The sequence below is a fragment of the Eschrichtius robustus genome, chromosome 2 (genome assembly GCF_028021215.1).
Source record: "Eschrichtius robustus isolate mEscRob2 chromosome 2, mEscRob2.pri, whole genome shotgun sequence".
Classification (NCBI taxonomy): domain Eukaryota; kingdom Metazoa; phylum Chordata; class Mammalia; order Artiodactyla; family Eschrichtiidae; genus Eschrichtius; species Eschrichtius robustus.
In genome coordinates, this window is record NC_090825.1 from 63,274,598 (window position 1) to 63,293,044 (window position 18,447).

An 18,447-nucleotide genomic window follows, 5' to 3' on the forward strand; every position below is an offset into this window, starting at 1 on the left:
TCAATGAGATGCAAGTAAACAATAACAAGCTTTCCTCATAAAAAGGTCCCTTGGGATCCAAGAGCATTGCTTCTTCTGTGGTCCCCTCAAGTCCAATAGCATCACTTTCACTTCCGCTTTGAACAGATGGATGTTAATGGAGGCCCACTCCACTCCCACGTCCTGACTTTGAGCCTGGTCTGAGGAATGACAGAAACAATTCCCAATGGCTGTGCACCCAAGAAACACATACACCTTGCTCCTGCACTCAACGGCGTGCTCCATTTTGTGCATATGAATTAGGATTTAACACAGTATATCGTTTCCATGGAGGAAAATGTAACTTAACTTTAGGAAGAGATCAATATCTGGAATTTTCATCTGAAAGATGGTATTTATTCTTTAAAAAAGTTCAAATAAATATTCCATTTCATAAATTCTTGGGAATAAAATGGTTTCAGAAAAGTAAAGCTTTTGATCCTGGCACCTCTGCCACTTTGCTTCCATCATCAGAGAGCCCTTTAAAAGGGGAAGCTTTTGTTCTTCTAAAAATACCTATAATCAGTTCATCATTACTGACACGTGACTTCTACAAGTAGATGTTACAGTAAAATAAGGTCTTTATTCAGTCATGGCCTTTACCCACAGAACACTCTTCTTAAAATTACTGAGAAAATACTGTTTTTACAAACTCTTTAAAAGCCTAGGAAATTCTTATTGTCTGCACTCTGGCTATTACTAAGACCCATCTGGTCGGCACAAGACAACAATTCCCGGATTATCCATAACCTCTTCCCTTCCAGGGCTAAGGCCTGAGTGACTTTAACCCAGTACTTCCTGTGGGGGTGGGAGAAGCCTGACAGCATTTGGTTGGGACAATGCTTCAGTGGACAGAGAAGGTCTAATCACCTTATTTGTTTACTATCTCGAGCCCTCACTCACCAAAAGCCAGTGGCATCTTGCAGTTGTTGTGACAACCAAAAAAGAAAAACGCCTCCCTGCTACCCCCAACCCCTCCCAACCTCTGTCATGCCCAGAATCTCTTCCATATTGTAAGAATGATCTGCAATGCAGGTGCCCCTCCACATCTGCTTCAGTGGTTCTGGAACTGGCCAAACTCCACTAGGTCACAGAAAATCTCTAGACAACATGTCCAGACTTTCCTATCGGAGACCGCAGATTCTGCCCCCGACAAACTTACAGGGCCCTTGAGAGATCCCGTGACTGTTCTCAGACTTGGTATAATCAAGTTCAATTATGTTCCCAGTGGAAACCAGAGTTGGTGGAAAGGGGTCTTCAGCATGTTCCTGATGCAGAGACATGAAGATTTCTAGCTGGCAGGTTAGGGAGTAACAGGATTCCCAAAAGGTACTCCCCCCTCTTCTTAAATAAAAGCAGTAGGTCCAGAACTCACCAAAAGAAGAGATAACCCTCCTTGACTTGCCAACTTTTCTCCATTTAAACCAATCTCTCCAGTGCCATCTTACCAATCTTGCACCTATTTCCATATGGTCTGCTATAGTGCTGTGAAATGTCCCATTTGGAACTAGCAAGTTGTTTGACCTTTTTTTTTATTTTTATTTTTTTTAATATAACAAGCTTACCCTTGTTTTTTTTTTTTTTAATTTTATTTATTTATTTATGGCTGTGTTGGGTCTTCGTTTCTGTGCGAGGGCTTTCCCCAGTTGCGGCAAGCGGGGGCCACTCTTCATCGTGGTGCGCGGGCCTCTCACCATCGCGGCCTCTCCTATTGCGGAGCATAGGCTCCAGACGCGCAGGCTCAGTAGCTGTGGCTCACGGGCCCAGCCGCTCCATGGCACGTGGGATCCTACCAGACCAGGGATCGAACCCGTGTCCCCTGCATTGGCAGGCAGACCCCCAACCACTGCGCCACCAGGGAAGCCCCTGACCTTTATTAAAGAGTCAGTTTTTCCAATTTTGTACTCAAATTCCTAAGACAGCTGAAAAAATAGTTATTTTTTTCACTTAAGCATAGCTAAAACTGAAATAGCCGGGGAACATTTTACAGCACAAATGCCTCTTAATAACGCCATTATGCAAGTCATCCAGCTGATTGTTCCACCTAAGTGAAGGACCTTACTCCAAGTCTTCCCAGGGGGGGAAAAAATGACGATGAACCTGTCTCTCCCAATACGCCAGCAAAGGAGATGTAAGGAAAGGCTTCCTGAACTGGGGGAGAAATATAGGAGCAGTGCCCACATCTCAATTTTCCTTATGTGAACAACGAGGGAATTGAACTTTTCTTTTTTTGGGGGGGGGGGTGCGCGCACAGCTTGTGGGATCTTAGCTTCCCGACCAGGATGAAACCCGGGCCCTCGGCAATGAAAGGACACAGTCCTAACCACTGGACTGCCAGAGAATTCCCAAGAGGGAATTGAACTTGATCGACTCCATGATCCTGTCTCATCTGACAGTTTGCGAACTTGAAGCCAACAGAATAACAATTTCAATCAATATCTAGAGACCAAGGAGGGACTTCAGGAATAGCTGGGGGAGGCCAGGGCCTATGACAGCAAGGATCCAGGCCTAAGGGGGTACAGGGGCATCCGCTCATAGAAAGAGCCATCGGGGGACTCCTGACGGGGTCCGGGCTGTGACATTTCTTTACAGCGTAATGCCTGGGTACAGTAGAAGAGGCTTTGGGAGAAAGGGCAGCCTCAGTTGGAAAGCTGGGGAGTGGGTTTTGGCTGAGCCCTTCTTCCAAGCTAAGACAGCCAAGAGTAAAACATCCTGACAGTGAGTGCCCAGAAGCAGGACTTGGGACAGACAGCCAGAAACTGAGACTGGAGGTCATCATGAGAGCCTCCTAAAGAAGTGTTTGAGAGAGAGAGAGAGTATGTCGGGGGTGAGGAGACTCCAGTTGGGTGAGAACATAGCACAGTGAGCCTCTAAGATCTTACCAAAAAAAGTGAACCCCAATCCCAAGCAACCCTGGACTTCCATTGAAAATAGGTGATTTCTTCTCCCTTCAATGCACACACCACCCGATCTTCTGGCTTCCTACAGATTCTATGGAGAATTCTAGATATTCCTGCAATCATCTTCAAATGACAGTTTTCGCCCAGGCAGGGCAGCCTCCTTCTGTAATATCTTCCAATCTCTCAATCCTCTGAGTCTAGGAAAGTCAAGATTTGAAACACTCCTAATTGTGCCGCCTCTCACGCCTCCCCGTTTAAGGCCCTCCTAGGCTGAACTCAGTACCCCTTGAGCTCCAAGATGCTTAGTATCAAGTTCTCAAAGCCCATTCCTCCTGGAGCTGTGGTGGGTAATCAGAGCAAACATCAGTCCCTCAGACACCCTCACCCCACCCTGCGCAGCACCTCACTGACCCCTGAGGAATCACCTGCCTTCACCAGGCAGTGTGTTCGTGCCGTGTGTTCCACCAGTACCCTGGAGCTGCCTGTCTACTCCTCATCTGCACTCGGTGTGGCTGCTGTTTCTGTCTCCTCGTTCCTTTGCGCTCTACGGTTTTGCAGTTTGGTTACCAGCATTCAAAAATGCTTGTTACTGGCATTTAGACAGATGTTAAGTAGCAGCTGTCAGCTTTGAAAGTTATTATCTTTTGGGAATATCAGATTAGACCTTACCAACCTCCACTAAAGTGCCTCTAAATTCCAAAAGGAGCCATGTTTTATTCATCATTTCTCACTCAAGGGTGGCAGTGAAAATCTAACAGGGTGGAAATTCCACACCAACTGGTGGCAGTTCTATCAGCACATTAAATAGCATTTTTGCCATCTTTTCCATTGATGGGCTTATAGCAAATCTATGCCCTATTTATATCTCAGGGCACAAACATTTTTTATCATGCAGGATTAGGCATTCAGCAACTCAAAACACATATGATTTTATTCTAACAAATATCTTTACAGCTTTTTTTTCCTGATAGTACAAACAAAAGAAACACTAGCTCACTGTAAAAAAAAAAAAAAATTTTTTTTTTAGAAAAAAACAGGAAAAAAAGTTATCTCTAATACCACCACTCTTACAAGCTTGGTTTATCTCCTTCCAGGAGTTTTTCTACATGTGTAAATACAACTATATTTTATTTCTAAAATGGAATATTCTACACTTATAGTTTAGTAACCTACTTTCTCCTCACTGGATTTACCAATATTTTTTTACATACCAATACAGAAAAAAACGTGAGTGACAAATCGTAAAATTAGCCATGTTGCTGACACTTCTCCCCAAAGCCCAACAATAACAGACTCAGGAAGGAAAATCTTAAGAAAGGAAGGGCTAAGAATCAGGATTAAAATGTGGGTGGCCTTTATGAGTTTCCTGAAAACATTCATTGATGAGGGCCCGAATCAGTGAACAAGTATGGAATTAATAACGGTGCAAGGCCAGAAACCCGGTCACCACAGTCCCTTCTGCTGCAGCATGGAGAGGCTGTCACCACATCACAGACAGGCTGAGAGCTTGCACGCATTTGCAAGCTTGATGCATGACTGTGAACACGTGCTTTATAAAACTCAGTTCTCTTGTCTACGTCTGTCGTCTATGTCTATGTCTGTTGGTCCCTCTCTATGGCATTAGGGGGTGTTAGAAGCTCTACGAGAAAAAGCCAACATGCTCAGAGAGACATTCTATTTATACAAGCTATCACCACCAGGATGGTACAGTTTCGGCCAGAGGAAGATTACCATGTGCCTGTGACTAGCTGAAATTTTTAGACACTGAAATATAACAAACGAGGGACTTCCCTGGTGGTCCGGTGGGTAAGACTCCATGCTCTCAATGCAGGGGGCCCAGGTTCGATCCCTGGTTGGGGAACTAGATCCTGCATGCATGCCACAACTAAGAGCCCGCGTGCCGCAACGAAGATCCCATGTGCCGCAACTAAGACCCAGCACAACATACATACATACATACATACATAAATAAATAAATATTTTTAAATAAAAATAAAGAAGAAGAAATATAACAAATGAAATGTAAAACACAGGAGTAAAACCTAAACATGAAAGGGTTACTGTCAAAGGGAAGCTTGCTCATCAGTGAAATATGTACCTGAAGTAAGAAACTTATCATTCCTACCCTTTACTTTTCTCCTTCTCGTATCTTCTACAGATTTTGAAGGTGGAATAAACCTCACCCCAAGCATCTGCAACACAGCCTGTTTATGTATCACACCTACTTTTGGAGGAATGACTTCGCCTCCTTAATAGCAATGTGGGTTTTAGCATAAAAGAAAAGGGATGCTTCCTGTCTTTCCTGGACCAAGCACAAAATGACTCTGTATGGAGTGCTCTGTACTCTTTCCATCAACAAGAGAACAAACGGTATTTCCGCTGGAGTAGAAAGTTGCCAAAACATTCTGGCACATACCACCTCTTCCTTACTTTGTGCTCCCTTACCCTCCAAAAATGCTTTAGCAAGTAATACTCAACCGTCTGCTAAAGGATTGCAACGTACCATATATTTTATTTACCTCATAGAAATACAAGTTAGGCAAATGAAGTCCAAACACCTAGATTTCATGCTGTAATACCAACCTTTTTACTTCGGGCTACATTTTCCCTCTTCCTCAGATGGTATTTGTTTGGCTGCCTCACACTGCTAAAACGTATTTAAATTCTCCTCTTATACTTTTAAAGTCTGCAAAGATGGCCTCAGGTAACTCCTGAAACTTACCAGGAATACAAGATGCACGCACACAAGAGAGTGGTACCCAGTCCAGCAACCAAGTTTTTGTCTCTGTACAGGTCCTGACCAAAGTCAGGCACACAGATGGTGATGTTCTTCCCATGTTGATCTAGAACTTGTGAAGAAAAGGGAAAGGAATCACAGCCAAATTAGAAAAGCCCGCTGTAGCTCAGGAATGCATTCACTTTGGGAAAATTCATGCAGCGCAGAACAGTGAACACTCAGCACTGGAGCTTCTCCTCTACCGTCCCACTCGACTCAGACTAGATTGTTACTACTGTGAAGCGCCCTCTGCCACCTAGGAAGCCTCTCGGAGCAAGACCCTCGGGTTCCAGCTTAGTGCTAAAGGGATCTTCAGTCCCAGGACTTTCTAAGAGTCGTGTTATTTTTCAGTACTATTGAAACAATAGTAAAAAGTAAACTTCGGTCGTTTTTCAGTTGATTGGGCGGCAGGTAGCATGCAGCTAACTGAGAGCATCCTCCATGTCTGTCCTCCCTGGAGGAGCGTCGAGACTATTACATCAAACAGGAACCTGCAGGAACTGCTATCTGGCCGACAGCCTCCACCCAGATGAGAAGTCATTTTACTGTCGGTAACAGGACAGTCATGACATCTTAAGGCTGTAACCTGGGAACCTCCTCAAATGGTCTAGAGCTTTAAAAAATTGTGAGAGGCTACATAACAAAGAATTGTATCATATTACCATCACTAGTCGTTTACTTTTTATCTATCACAGAGTCTTCAATTTTGAACACCCAAGCTGGGTCTGTTTGCCAACTCTGCCCAAAAATAAGGAACATAAACATAAAATAACAGGCTAGAAACCATTTTACAAACATGCACATTCTGAGAGTTTAAAGTTGGACTAAAATTATTACTGGTGCTCCCACTTGAAACTGTAAACTTAACTGTGTGTGCTGTGGTTTAAGGAATCTTTATTCTTAGGCCAATGAAAATTTTCTTTACAAAACTGACCAAAATATGAACTTTGCTATTTAAGTAGTACCACCCGAAATTAAAAATAAAAGTTTTTTTCTGTATTTAAGTGATACCTGCCATTAAAAAGAAAAATGTTGTAACCAAAAACCCCGTTAAGTTAAAAACAGAGATTAATACATAAATAGTCAAAACACTCATAAAAGTCTTAAATAGACTAGACTTAAATAAACTTAGAGTCACGATAGACCTTTTTTTTTTAAAAAAAAATTATATCCAGGATAGACTATACTTAATATGACATACAATTATATTCGCATTGTACTATAAATAGCTATAAAGGCAAGACCCATATGTAGCACATGTATAGGCTAAAATTCCAAATTATCTTTGCATTTGCTTTCTAAATTTAAAAAAGGAAAACAACTTCAATTTTCTATTCTAGAGAAAAGAGAGTACATGTATTTAACCTGATGTATATAAGATAAAATGTACCCAAACATACTCACGTGTATATGAGTATACATTTATGTATCACAAAAGTGATAAAGATGATGAAATATAACAAGTATAGAAATCAACACAAGAAAATTTGGTCCTTTACTGGGAAAGCTTATAATATAATAGTGCTTTTATAGTTCTCAAATATTCATTGCAACTACTCTACAAGAATAATAGGTACCCTTTATATAGCACCTACTACATGCCAGGAACTGTACTTATACTTATATACACACACATACTCACTGAATTCTTAAAAACCACCCTATAAAAGAAGAATTTTATTTAATTATCTTCTTAAAATAATAATTAAAATTCTTATTTTAGGGGCTTCCCTGGTGGCGCAGTGGTTAAGAATCCGCCTGCTAATGCAGGGGACACAGGATCGAGCCCTGGTCCGGGAGGATCCCACATGCCACGGAGCAACTAAGCCCGTGCGCCACAACTACTGAGCCTGCGTTCTAGAGCCCACGAGCCACAACTACTGAAGCCCGTGCGCCTAGAGCCCCTGCTCTGCAACAAGAGAAGCCACTGCAATGAGAAGCCCGCGCATCACAACGAAGAGTAGCCTCCGCTCCTGCAACTACAGAAAGCCCGCGTGTAGCAACAAAGACCAGATGCAACCAAAAAAAAAAAATCTTATTTTAAAGGCGAGATATCTAGGGAGAGAAAAGTAAGTGACTTTATACAAGTTACTTAAGCGGCAGAACCACTCCCACGCTCTTTCTACTCTCTCCGTTACAGTCAGAGAAATGACCACCTAAAAACAATTAATAACCATCTAAAAATAATAATAAAAAAATAAAGAGAGCAAACAAATTTTTCTTGAAAATTCTGATTATTTCTTGAACATTTGAGTATTTCTGAGCAGGAAAATGCAGATTAGGCCTCAAAGCAAACTCAACAGCCCTCCTTAGTTCATGTCTTTCCTGAACAGCAGGAAGACTCAGGAGAAGGAAGTTTCATGTTCATATCCCATGTTGAGGACGTCATTTAATGAAGAAGTCTAGATCATCTATTTTGATGTGTCGTATCCCTGATACTGAAACGATAGCTCACAGAGACACAGTGCTCACTCCACAAATGACACTATTCATCCTGCAAGCACAGGCTCCCTAACAAGCCGGCTTACCTACTTCTACAGGTTTGCTGGACAGAGCTGAGAACGTGAGATACGTGACGTAGCAGCTGATGAGACCCGACTGCAGTAACCCAGAGTGCGGCTGTCCTGGAGAATGAGAAGAGACAGCGTTTTAAATCAATGATGAGAAAGCATATGTGCCTTAAAAAAACAGGTCTCTCCCAAATGATATCCCTCCAACTTGGAGCCCCACCCTTCAAGGTAAGAAGAGGTACGTAATGTGTTTCTCAGACGACACCAAAACATTTGGGGAGGGGGCGGGGCGGGGAGTGATACACTGAACCTAACTGCTGTTTTAGAGACGACAAGTTCTGCCGAGTTCTCTCCCAACACCCTATTTTGATAATAACTACAGCTGTACTGAAACATATTGCCTGGTCTCCCTGAGGTTCATAACGTTAGTTCTTAAATCACAAAATCTCCAAAGAAAATTTACCGTTGTTATTTGTGACATCACATAGCTTAGTGGGGTAAATGATGGATTTTATAGGGTGGGCCTGGATTCCAGATTCAACAAGGCCATCAGACACACATAGTCCATGACAGTGGGAAAAAGCTCGTATCTGTCAATGGACAAAAAACCTTTGGGAATACCAGAGCTGGTCCAAACCAAAGAAGAAGGCTATGGGACTGAGCATTCACTGGGAAAAGGGCTTCAATGTTACAATATTTAAATTAAACTGTTTGGATGGTTGAGAGTAACCAAGATGTGATAAAAGGGATTCATCCTTTTTTTGGTGAAATTTTCAACCACCTGCAGACATAAAAGGATTTAGTTTTACCCAGTCTTCCCTCTGATTAAATTTATGCCCAGAGTTATAATTATTAAATTATAATGACCAATAAAGGTAAAAAATAGGCCCTTTTATAATGTTGCTCTTTGGCATGGGAATAAGACTCACCTTAACAATTAATGGCATTAAACCAAATATTTCAAAATATTATAACTATTTCAAAAAGTAGGATTTAACCCAAAGAATATTTTAATCTGAATACTAATGCTTTAGGAAATTCTTAATTGATCAATTAAAGGAACTGGAGGAGTAATAACAGTCTCAATTTCAATAATGAACTTCGATCATCTCTTCCTTTTGGCTTTGAAACAAGCATGAGCAAGATGAGGCTCACAGGTTTCTGTTGGCTTTGCAGAGGAAGGACCGGGATATGAGAAAGGTTAGCTCCCGGAGCTAGCTGCCGGCAGAGCCAGGATCGGATTTCCTGCTTCCTGACTCTGGGACCACGCTGTCCTCAATTTGTGGTCCACAGGGGTCTTAAGTGAAAGATGAGCCGCAAAACAGCTCCTTCCGTAGCCTTCTCACTCATTCAAGTTTTACACAGAGATCACACGGAAGAGCTAAATATCCACTCAAGGTGTTTTCCATTGAAAGGCTCCTTGTAGTACATTATGTAATGGCAACATCTATCTCCTTATTTATTGGCTTCATTACACTCAAATCTTGGACACAAGGCATGCGTGACTATCACATTCGCCCCAGTGTGGGGCATGAAGGGGACACTGGGGTCCCACCTTTCCTATTGCTGACCCACCCGTGGTAAATTAAGGAATGACCATAATTTCCAAAAAGGGAGGGGTGTTGCTCAAAGACATTTATAATATGAATAAGGAAGAACGGAAAAAAACTGTGCTTACGATTTTGGACACAGGGTGAGATGGCTACCGCTGAAATAAGCAGACACAGGCCTCCGTTTATCCCCAGAAGAATTTTATTTTCCACGCAACCATCTTTCTGTGTATAAAACACTGCCATCAAAATCAAGCCTCCCGTGGCGATGGAGTACATGATGAGAGTCACCAGGGACAGAGAGGCGTACCACAGCTTGTTGCTAGCTGTGCCTGCGGTCCTGTTTCTCCAGGAAGTGGAGAAGAGGAAGGGGAGAGAAGACAGGTCAGTTGATTCTCCGACAGCATCTACCATCCCTCAGGCATTATTAACTAATGCTATCAGGCCCCAGGCCATAGTAATGAGTTATCCAGAAGGCCTATCATTTTACCGACTAGAAGCTCGAAGGTACAGGTAAATATGTAAAAACTTCTTGGCTCAAGCATAGAATTTTTTCTAAACACTGAAAACATTCCATCTTTGACTCAAGTGTATTATTCACCAAGTAAAATGAATATACCACAGACTTTATTCTAGCTTCCCCATTCTGGATGTCAATTACCCTGGGACAGGTTTTGGCAGTATTAAAAAGTGGCTCTTTGCTGGAGTTTGAGCTTTCCCCATAAACACAGAGCCTGGAGGTGCCAGTCTCTTACGCCAAGCGCTGCCAGCAGCTCCTGCTGATGCTCATCTTCTCTTCAGGGAGAGAGAAGCAAATGAACTTCACCCGGAGAAAGACTGGCTGACCTCAGCTCTTCTGTCCCTGCACTGAAAAGGAGAATCTCTACTAGTACTGCTTCTCCCAAACAATGCCAGGTATGATTAAGGAGAAGTTTGACATTAGAAAAAGTGAAGACAGGAATTCCCTGGTGGTCCAGTGGTTAGGACTCAGTGCTCTCACTGCCAGGGGCCCAGGTTCAATTCCTGGTTGGGGAACTAAGATCCCGCAAGCCACGCAGCACAGCCAAAAAAAAAAAAAAAGGGGCGGGGTGGGGGGAGAATAAAATCAGCCGGCAAAAGAGTAAAAATTTTAATGGGATTTACAATAAAGAATCTAAAAGAGGAGGTTAATGTGCTCTCTGGTTTATATAAACATTAATAAAGGGATGGGAGAAATAAGTAGTGATTTCACAATCTACAGAAACCGTTCAGAACAAAGAAAAGAGTGCTTATTGTTGCTAAATGAAGAGGACAGAACAACAACAGGGGGATGGACTGAATCACTGTCGTCTGCCTCAGGATTCAATTGCCCTTTGTAACCACACTCTCACAAACCTTCACAGAGAAAGCAGCATACTTAAGGTCTTCACAAAGCCGGAAAGTGTTCAAGCAACCCAGCTAAAATGTTCCAATTATGAAGTTACTGCAGCCGGAGACAAAGAAAACAGGGAGGAAAGGCCAAAATGACAATGACCATCATATTCCTGAAACTGAGCCAGGTGCTCCGATGACCACAGAGTTATTCTCACAGAGAAGGCACACAAAGCAAATGAAGAGAAAATGAAACTAGAGAAAGGAAGGAGCCAAATGGTAATCGATGACATGGAGAGAAAATGGATTATGTAGAAAAAGGTGAACACTGCTGACCAGTGTGTAGGTGGGGTCCAGCTGTTTCCTCACTAGTCTTTTGGGCTACGTTATTAGTATAAGAAGGATTTTCTTAACAGTTAATTTATGCTCAGATTCCCAAGGTTAAATCTTCAACCCTAACCTCTCCGCTCAACTCCAGGCTCCTATTATCCAACTGTTAATGTCTCCACTTGGAGGTCTAATCTGCATGTCAAATTCAGCAGGTCCAGATTAACTTCCCAATATTCAAACCTCCATCCCCAAATGTGCTCTTCTATGATCTTCCCAACCTCAGAACACGGCAATTCCATTCTTCTCATTAGGGGTGGGGGTGGGGGGAGATTAAAGAACTGCAGTTGCTCTTGACCGCTGTCTTTTTCTCTCCCTGCTCCTGTCCTCTCCCCACCACCATGCCATCCCCAGCAGCAAATTCCACTGGTTCCAACTTCAGACTATATCAGAATCTGACTGCTGCTACCATGTGGCTCCAAGCCACCTCGTCCCTCACCTGGATCACCTCCCACTAGTCTCCTTACTTGCACCTGTAACCCCCTCTCATCTTTTCTCAACTTAAAATGTGCATTAGACTCCATCTCTCTAGTGCCCTTGCATGATGGTCCCAGAAGCCCTTCATGAGCCAGCCCAGGGCCGTCTCTGATTTCATCTCTTGCACCCTTCCCTCACCACTGGGGTCCAGCCACAGTGGATGTCCCTGTGCCCCTTAAAGAAGCCAGCACAATCCTGCCTTAGGCTCTCCCCAACTTCCCTCGTCTCCCTCACACCTCGTCATGAAAGCCTTTCCCTGCTCTGCTCGCCCCAACTCCCATACCCTGCTTTCTTTTTCTCCAGAGCACTTTTCGTCATTGAACCTAGTCGTATTTGCTTGATTATAAGTTGATTATCTATCCCCCCTCTCCCCAGGAGAATGTACGCTCCACAGAGCAGGACACGGTTGCATTCACTGCTGCTCTCCTACTGTCGAGTGCCCGGCAAATAATAGGTGCTTAATGAATACGGGTGCAAGGACTGCCAACTGTTAGAGAATAACTGGGTGCAGCAATGGTGGCAGAGTGGCTGTGATTCCTGCTGCTCCAGACTCAATTGGTCCTCCCAATGACATCTGCTATAGACACCCCAAATAAGTGCTGTGACTTATTTACCTTTATACTCTTGGTGCCCGGCACACAGTTAATACTCCAAAAATTTTGAATCAGTGCTCAATAAGAAGCACTTGGATGGAGATTAGAAAAAGACCGGGCAGCGGGGAGGAGTGTATGGACACAGAAGCAAGCAGGTTATCAGGTTAGGAAAGATGGCTGGGCTCAGGCTTCGGGTGAGGGTTAGGAGTAAACAAAACCCAACAACAACATTAATTTAAAATCTAGAAAATCTAATAAATAAATAAATAAAATCTAGAAAATGGGTCTTCATTAGAAATACCTAAATAGGGCTTCCCTGGTGGTGCAGTGGTTAAGAATCCGCCTGCCAATGTAGGGGATATGGGTTCAAGCCCTGGTCCGGGAAGATTCCACGTGCCGCGGAGCAACTAAGCCCGCGCACCACAACTACTGAGCCTGCGCTCTAGAGCCCGCGAGCCACAACTACTGAAGCCCGTGTGCCTAGAGCCCATGCTCCACAACAAGAGAAGCCACCGCAATGAGAGGCCCGCGCACCGCAATGAAGAGTAGCCCCCGCTCGCTGCAACTAGAGAAAGACCCAATGCAGCCAAAAAAATAAAAATTAATTAATTAATTTAAAAAAAAAATGCAACTCCCCCCAAAAAAGAAACACCTAAATATACTGTTTACTTTTTGTTATTTCAGTTTTTTTTTTAAATAAATTTATTTATTTATTTATCTATTTATTGGAGGCGTTGGGTTTTCGTTGAGGTGCACGGGCTTCTCATTGCAGTGGCTTCTCTTGTTGCGGAGCATGGGCTCTAGGTGCGCGGGCTTCAGTAGTTGTGGCACACAGGCTCAGTAGTTGTGGCTCACGGGCTCTAGAGTGCAGGCTCAGTAGTTGTGGCACATGGGCTTAGTTGCTCTGCGGTATGTGGGAATCTTCCCAGACCAAGACTCGAACCCAAGTCCCCTACATTGGCAGGCAGATTCTTAACCACTGCACCACCAGGAAAGTCCCTGTTATTTCAGTTTTGATATAGAACTGATGGTTCGAGTTATAAAAATTGACCTAGAAAGTGTCAAAAACAAGACAACAGGCTTAGAAAGGAGTCGCTTATGCTAAGCCCCACATCACCAAACCAACACAGCTTAGAGTTTCAGCTCTCCCAGAAACGGAATCTTAAACCAGTCAATCCGGAATCCCCTGATCAGCACTAGTTAGGTCACCTAACTGGCAGACGCCTGCCATCCCCTGAAGGAAAGTTACCTCACAATAACCAACCTGCTTTTTTGCCTAATATTACTTCCTTGTCCCTGCTCTCTGCTGCCTATAAATGTCTTTTATTTAGTACAGCTCCTCGGAGCTCCTTTCTATCTGCCAGATTGGAGGGTGCCCAATTTGAATCAAATTTTGCTCGGACAAACTCTTAAAAAAATTTTAATATGCCCCAGCTTACCTTTTAACAAAAGAACAAAACACATGAAACATCACCCACCCACAACATTTTTCAGGTAAAAAAAAAACTGAGGTCAGAGAGGCCAAGTCATATGCCTCAAGTAAAACAGCCAGAGAGCCAGGGGCACTAAAATCTGCAGCATTTGTGTCCAGGCCCATGCCCTTTCTATCCTACTGCTTTTCGGGTATTCTCCTTCTCAAGATCTTTACAAAAGGAGAGAAAAAAAAAAGAAAGGAAAAGGGAAGAAAAATTTTGGTTGTTCCATGAAGAGTGATACAGGTATTATATTTTCTAGACTAACCTTGTAAGCAAGAATCTCTGTTAAGAAACACACCAAAAAAAAACTAAATTAGATGAATTTACATAAAAATAACAATACTTGTACGTTTCCTAGCTTAATCCTAATTTTAGGCCGACCAACCAGCTGTGCGTACGTAGACAAAAGAGATTTTGTTGGGACACTGGCCTCAAAGCCGGGACAACAGCAACATCAATCGTTGCAAAGCTCTTAAGCCGTTCCTATTGGGTGGTTTCTGGAAAGTTTTTAAAGCAATCAAACTCTTCCAAAATGCCTGTTAAAACCTGGCATCGATAATTAGTCCCAGAAAATGGCTTCAGAATCAATCAAAACATTAAAGTCAGAGTAAAAAAAAGCACAAGTATTCTCAAGAGAACATACTATTTAATGGGCAAACCAGGCACTCAGTATCAAAGATGTTGATATTTTACCATGAAGTTCCTTACTCGAAGTTTACTTGTAAAAATTTTAGAAAAAACTTAGGGTGATGCATTCATTTTGTCAAATAAAAAATTCAGAATGAAAGTACTTAAGAATCACCAGGGAATTCCTTGGTAGTCCAGTGGTTAGGATTCCATGTTTTTACTGCCGAGGGCCCGGGTTTGATCCCTGGTCTGGGAACTAAAATCCCACAAGCCACATGGTGCAGCAGCCCCCGCCACCCCCCCCCCAAAAAAAAGAATCATCATCAATGGAAAGAATGGTATTTAATCAATTAAAATGCATTTCCAACTTACTGTGCATATTTCTTCTGCATAACTGAGAACAGAGTCACATAGAACTATAGTCAACCATTTGACTTACCTTTAGGAAAACTTTGCTGCCTCGAAACAAGATCTAGTAGAAGCCCCAAACATACTAGGTTTCAGAGATGACCCAAAATGCAGGACAGCATGCAATATTAAACTTATATATGTACTCACACCTAGAAATCTGTATTATCATAGAGATTAAGATTTGAGGGGAGTTCCACGGCAGTCCAGTGGTTAGGACTCTGCACTTCCAATGCAGGGGGCGCGGGTTCAATCCCGGGTCAGGGAGCTAAGATTCCCACATGCCGCGCAGCGTGGCCCCCACCCAAAAAAAAAAAAAAGATTTGAAAAAATACCAAAACACGCCTGTAGTGCTACCTGTATGACTATTCAATGTGCTGTAAACATTTTTAAATTGGCATTTGGGTGCTTACTCCAATATTTACCAAATAATAAAATGGTTAACACTATCTTTTCACTCAGGCATCTCATGATTCGATTTTCAAAAAAACAAAACCAAAACAAAACAACTACTACTACCACCAAGCTGAGGAATATAATCAGGATGAAAAGCGTTTTGAGAGAATTTGGACAGTATATTTTGTTTTATCCAAAATAAAAAATAAAATTCACATTCATATAGAACTTTCAGATCCCCCGCCCAAACAGTACAAAATAACGTGATGCCTACAAAATCTACAAAACTACAAAAGCCTTACTAGATATAGCGGGCAGTTATTTTCATTCATATTTTATAAGTAAAGTAAGACAGAGCACTTCAGTGCTTTGCCCAGAGGTCACAAAGAGAGTCAACCTGGCCTTAGCACTGAAGGAGCTGGACCCTTGCCTAGCTGTCATTTCCTCAATGTGGCTCAGCAAGAAATAAAACGAGCCATTAATAGTTTGGCATTTCCCATGTATTCTAGGATGTGAATTCTATTTTCAAGGCACTTAAAAAGGGTCTGTATTTTTTTTTAAAGTCGAGGAGGCTTTCTAAGGTAGAACAACAGATCTTCCTTATGAAGGGGTCCTTCCCCTCTTAGGCAGTTGAGAAGGAACAAAATTTTTTTTAAAAAGAAAAGCACTATTTCATTGAATATTCTTTGCAGAAAATGAACCTCCAGCTCCAAAGTACTTTTTTCTTTTTAATCTCCTAAGGATGGGCGCCTAAGATAAAGCCTACCCAAATTTTCAGCCACTAACGCAAGCATGGAGCAGGGGCTGCGAGGTGCCAGCAGTGGGGTTGAGTGTGGCTAAGTCTTAGAGCCCAAATGAGAGGGTGCAGGCAAAAGAGAGCCAAAGAGTGAAAAGAAATGAAGTGGAAAAAGGAAAAGTAGAAAGGCGAGAAAAACAGTATGGGAGAGGAGTAAATGAAGAGGTCCAAAGAGCAGGAAGAAAGGGAGAGAACAAGCAAAAATTGTTTTTGGTGTAAGCAGGCTGCTAATCCCTGGCAATACAACTCGGGGCAGAGCCTCTGTCAACACTGGGCACTTTCTCTGAGTCAGAGAGTGAGTTCACGTGGAAGCTCTCCATAAAGGCACATACCAGTTCTTGTTCCATTTATGTGCAAACTCCACAAGTAAGAGGAGCTGGATGCCTATGAACAGGAAGCCTCCGACGGCTCCCACATAGCGCCAGGCTGCAAAAGAAGACCGTCCGAAAGGAGATGAGGTGACTGTCCCAAGTGTTTAACTCAAAAGAGAGTAATGACTACAGTTAGTTTTTACTGCAGGCTCCCTGTACCAGTAACACATTTAATTCCCACACAACCCTACAAAGTGGGTACTACTATTACACCCACTTTACAGATGAGAAAAACTGAGAGTCTACACGTAAGTTGACGAGGTCCCATAGCCAGTAAAGGGTGGGGCTGGGATGTGAACACAGGCAATCTGGCACCACAGCATCCAAGCTTCACCTCCATGCTATAAATAAATGCCAGATATCCTAACAGATGCAGTAATTCATAAAATCAACAATGACCCTCAATTTAAAAGTAAAATCACACAATGCCAGAAAAACCAAGGATTCAAATTTTACCGGATAGAGACCCACCAATGTCCAGTGAGGAAATGAGGTTCAAATGGGGGGCCACGGACTCAGGTTCTACTTCTGGCTCGGCCACAGAGAAGCCCAAACCTTGGATAAGCGCATCACATCTCTGGGTTGTCTATAATACGACTGAGCTGTGCTAGAGGATGGACAGCTAGGTCCCGTCCCATTCTAAATATATTATCCTAATATATATAAGGACCTCTGTGGAGAATAGAAAACTAGTTACCAGTATTTTAGGTAAAAAGACAACTTGGATACAACTTCCTTAAGGAGTACATAAAACCGGTATGACCCTAAGAAACTATCTGGAGCCTGGTATGTGGCTATTTGAGGGACTATGGCTGTTCCTTCTTCACAATGTGAATATTTTTACTATCTTAATAAGGAAAGTGAATCCATTTGGGTCTGAACAGTGTTCTGAACCTCTAAAACTCAGGCTTTTTTTCCCCTCCCTACCTCATATGAAGAAGGGCCCCTTGTTTCAGCTATGATTGAATGCTTTATATTAAATAATTTTGGTAGGTTCTATCAATAAGGAATATAATTCAGTGTTAATACATTTTCACATAAGGCGAGTTTAGAGATAGTCTGGAGGATGCCTTTCTCACCCCATTATAGCTACAGCAGATTTAAAGCTGCTAAGAAGCCCTAAGTTTGTGTGCAGTGCTCAGAAAGAACAAGGTCCCCCTGGGTCACGCTGACATGCTAAACTAGTTTTCAAACAAGTTTTAAGTGCTTCATTTTCCCTTCAGGCTAATAACCTTAATTTCAATTCTTCAACCGGTAGAGTAACTAAAGGTCCTCTCACCCCTCCCAGGGAGGGAGAAGCGGCGGGGGGTGGGAGGGGGGAGGAAGTACAGAGGGTGGGTGAAGTGTGGGCAGCTGAGGCAGGATTTTTTTTTTTTAAGCTACAAGAAAGTTAGTAACCTACAATATCAAAGGCACCCCGGACTACGCTTTCGAACGGTTTTACAAAGTGAATAAAAACACAATAAATAGATACCCCCAATACCCCATTTGTACCATTTAGAAAGGTCTCCTGATCTGGAATGAAGAAGGCTCCTGAGCACATGGCCCCCAACAGCAGAAGTTTAAAGAACCAAAAGCTGGAGGGGAAGAAAAAAAAAAAAAAAAAAAAAGGAAATGTATTTAAATGATATTCAAGGAAGGACAAAAGACCTCTTAGAGGTAAGCGTGTCAATTCACGATTCTGTTCTCTCCAAATGGAGGGGAAGTAATTAAGTGACGGGAGACTGCCTTTTCTCATAATTAGACTTCGGTGTGGCCTGATTGTGCAAAACCATTTTGTTGCAGGGGTGGAAGTGACCTGGGGGAAGCTCTT

The 18,447-nt window shown here is 42.7% G+C and overlaps 1 protein-coding gene across 4 annotated transcripts in view; it reads right to left on the minus strand.

Moving 5' to 3' along the window:
• Positions 1 to 18,447, minus strand: part of SERINC5 (serine incorporator 5) — a 189,095-nt gene that overhangs the window by 11,468 nt on the left and 159,180 nt on the right. For all 4 annotated transcript variants that reach the window (XM_068535578.1, XM_068535577.1, XM_068535580.1 and 1 more), the window contains 5 exons: positions 18,129 to 18,211; positions 16,596 to 16,689; positions 9,883 to 10,094; positions 8,223 to 8,318; positions 5,641 to 5,767 (listed from right to left, as the gene is read on the minus strand). In XM_068535578.1, the coding sequence (XP_068391679.1) occupies positions 5,641 to 5,767; positions 8,223 to 8,318; positions 9,883 to 10,094; positions 16,596 to 16,689; positions 18,129 to 18,211 (612 nt within the window). The remainder of the gene's footprint in view (positions 1 to 5,640; positions 5,768 to 8,222; positions 8,319 to 9,882; positions 10,095 to 16,595; positions 16,690 to 18,128; positions 18,212 to 18,447) is intronic.